At 41.9% G+C, this 3,037-nt stretch overlaps 1 protein-coding gene across 1 annotated transcript in view; it reads left to right on the forward strand.

The window, feature by feature from the left end:
* Positions 1-2,606: 2,606 nt before the first annotated feature.
* The window catches only part of LOC106811716, a 4,676-nt gene continuing 4,245 nt past the window's right edge, over positions 2,607-3,037 (forward strand). The window contains exon 1 of the mRNA XM_014815423.1: positions 2,607-2,624. Coding sequence (XP_014670909.1) covers positions 2,607-2,624 — 18 coding nt within the window. The remainder of the gene's footprint in view (positions 2,625-3,037) is intronic.

Here is a 3,037-nt window from a genome sequence, read left to right on the forward strand (position 1 = left end):
GAGAGAGAGAGAGAGAGAGAGAGAGAGAGAGAGAGAGAGAGAGCGAGACTCGTAATGGCGGTAGTAGCCAGCAGCAGAGTCGGAAATTTCCGATCTATGCTTGAAAACATTGTATCGTCATCGTCAGTCAGTCGCTTGCATAAGGAAGTCCTCTGACAGTTGTTTATGTCCGGAGGAAAAGAGGAGGAGGGGAGGGAGAAAAAGGGGAGGAGGGGAGGAGGGGAGGAGGGGATATTTTCTATGATCCCCACTCTATGCTTCACACTCTGTATTCTACACTTTATGCTATACAATTCTTGCTCCACACTCTACATTCTACACTGTATGCTTCACACTCTATGCTCCACACTCTATGTTCTACACTCTATGCTATACACTCTATGTTCTACACTCTATGCTTCACAGTCTATGCTTCACAGTCTATGCTCTATCCTCGACACTCTATGCCTCTATACTCTACACTCTGTGCTATATACCCTATGCTATATACTGCGTGTGTATGTAACTGTTTATGAGTACGTAGTCGTCTGTAGGCGCCCATAATATCATAATATTACAAGCGTGCCCGTGTGGATACAGGACGCTGGGCGTTCGTACATCTTACACATGTACGCGTGTATCATAAATGATGAAATTGTCGGCATCTAAGAATAACTCCTATAATATGTGTCAGCTGATAACGTATATATATATATGGTAATTAATCCCATAAAACTGCGTTCTCTCTCTCTCTCTCTCTCTCTATATATATATATATATATATACACGCACATATATATGTGCAAACATATTTATAGTACACATTATATGGTGCCTAATAATAACATAGAAATATGCACCTAGAAAAACAGATGCCACGTTTACAAGCTTGCAGTCAATAAAACCGCAGATTGATCATTATAAAGCGACAACGCGACTAGCCGGCTATTGCTAATATAAGCACCTGCGCTTGCAGATACGTCTACGGGAAGCCTCTGGAAGGATCAGTCTACATCAAGCTCGGCGTACTGCTTCCCGATGGAAGACGCACCGACTTCATCAGCATCGGCGAATCCGTAAGCGCCACCATCGCGTATCTAGTGCATTCTAATTAGTACATTCTAATTAGTACATTCTAAGATTCGATGTTATCTTCTCCTGATCACGAAAAAGAAGTAGTTTCACGCGCCACCATTACGTATTTAGCAATAGTATACATACTAATAATAACTCGTTGTTATCGAACCCATCACGTATTTAAAGTGATTACGTCACCGTAAATATATAAAAAAATCTTATTTTATTATATTGTTCGATGTGAACATACACTCGTGACTCATACATAGCCCATAGCAAGCAATTAATGTCAGGAACACAATATCAAATCGTCCAGGTTTTTTTAATTTTTAACTAGTTGAGAAACAATTCTATCAGGTAAGAATTTGACGATACGTTTAGTCCCGTTAGTTCTTACTTTTAATGTAAAAAAATAGCAACAAAAATTTCTCTTACTTTTAATGTAAAAAAATAGCAACACAAATTTCACAAATTTCACCATAGAAAATTCGTGACGTAGTCAATTTAACAACCAATACCTGAGTACCTACTACTAAAGATTCGATGTTATCTTTCTCCTGATGTACGAAATCGAAGTAGCTTCACGCGCCACCATCACGTAGTTAAGAAGAGTACATTCTAATATAAATTCGATGTTATCCACGCTATATTCCGTACGGAATTACTTCATTGCTACTGAATAACTACGCCGAAGGGCCACGAGATGTGCGCATTGAGACGCGAAATGCGCGCATCGTCTGGCTGTAGGAACGACGTGCTGTTCTCGGGTTGATCGTAAAAGTCGTCCATGCCTCTTATAAATTGCCCGCGCACAATCTTAGAGACGCGCGCGTTTGGTTCGCTGAGTCTCTTAAATTTTCTCGCCTATCGGATGGAATTCGCTGCTGTGCGATGCGGATGCTTGACTGTGTACTAATCGCGTTTTAATAACGAAACAAGTGGGCTGGGTATTAAGTACGCTTCACTCTGACGTGATGCACTCCCGTCGTTATCGGAAACGTGATTAAGATTGCTATCTGAAGCAGTAGCAGCAGCAGCATCAGTAGTAGTAGTACTAGCAGCAGTAGCAGCAGCAGCAGCAGTAGTAGTAGTAGTACTAGCAGCAGCAGCAGCAGCAGCAGCAGCAGTAGTAGTACTAGCAACAGCAGCAGCAGCAGCAGTAGCAGTAGCTACGGCAGCAAAAGCAGCAGAAGCAGCACCACCACCAGCGCAGCAGCACCACCACCACAAACAACAACAACAACAACAACAGTAGTAGTAGCAGTATGTTCATCCTAATGAACATTAGCAGCAGCTACTCCCGGAAAATTTCTCCGCTGCAAAGAGCATCCACGGACCATACACCGTTATTGTGCCCCCGCACCCCGTATCACCTCTGCTGCCATCTCTTGGCCGAAACTGTAATTATTCCGTGTTTCAGCTCGTCGAAGGAGATTATCACTTCTCGGTGCCGACGCGTTATATCAGAGATCAGAAACCTATTCAGTGGTTTCCCGTCGGAGCTCGCTTAGTCATCGATGCCCAGGTCACCGAAAAGGTAGCGGCATATAATGAACGCAAAGACGTCTGTGAAAATACAGACCTGTTCAGAATCTGTTTTAATCTATCGCTTATAAGATTGAAGTGTTCCGGCAAAAAAATATTAAAGAATACAAACAATTGTTTTAAATACGATTAAACAATGATGATTTTAACGGCTAAACATGTTACTATTCTACATTTACGTGGATACATGTACGTGTGTTATAGTTTTATTGTAAAGATAAGTGTAATCGTAGGATGAAAATGTAAATTACCCTTTTCTTTGTCATATAGGCACGCAGCAGATATGTGCAAATATATCCTAAGCACATATGCTAAGCACAAGTTAACACGTGCGCGCGCGAAAATTAACCACCAACCAACCACACACACACACACACACACACACACACACACACACACACACACACACACACACACACACACACACACACACACA

This window comes from Priapulus caudatus, unplaced genomic scaffold, assembly GCF_000485595.1.
Source record: "Priapulus caudatus unplaced genomic scaffold, Priapulus_caudatus-5.0.1 Scaffold567, whole genome shotgun sequence".
NCBI classification, from domain to species: Eukaryota; Metazoa; Priapulida; class Priapulimorpha; order Priapulimorphida; family Priapulidae; genus Priapulus; species Priapulus caudatus.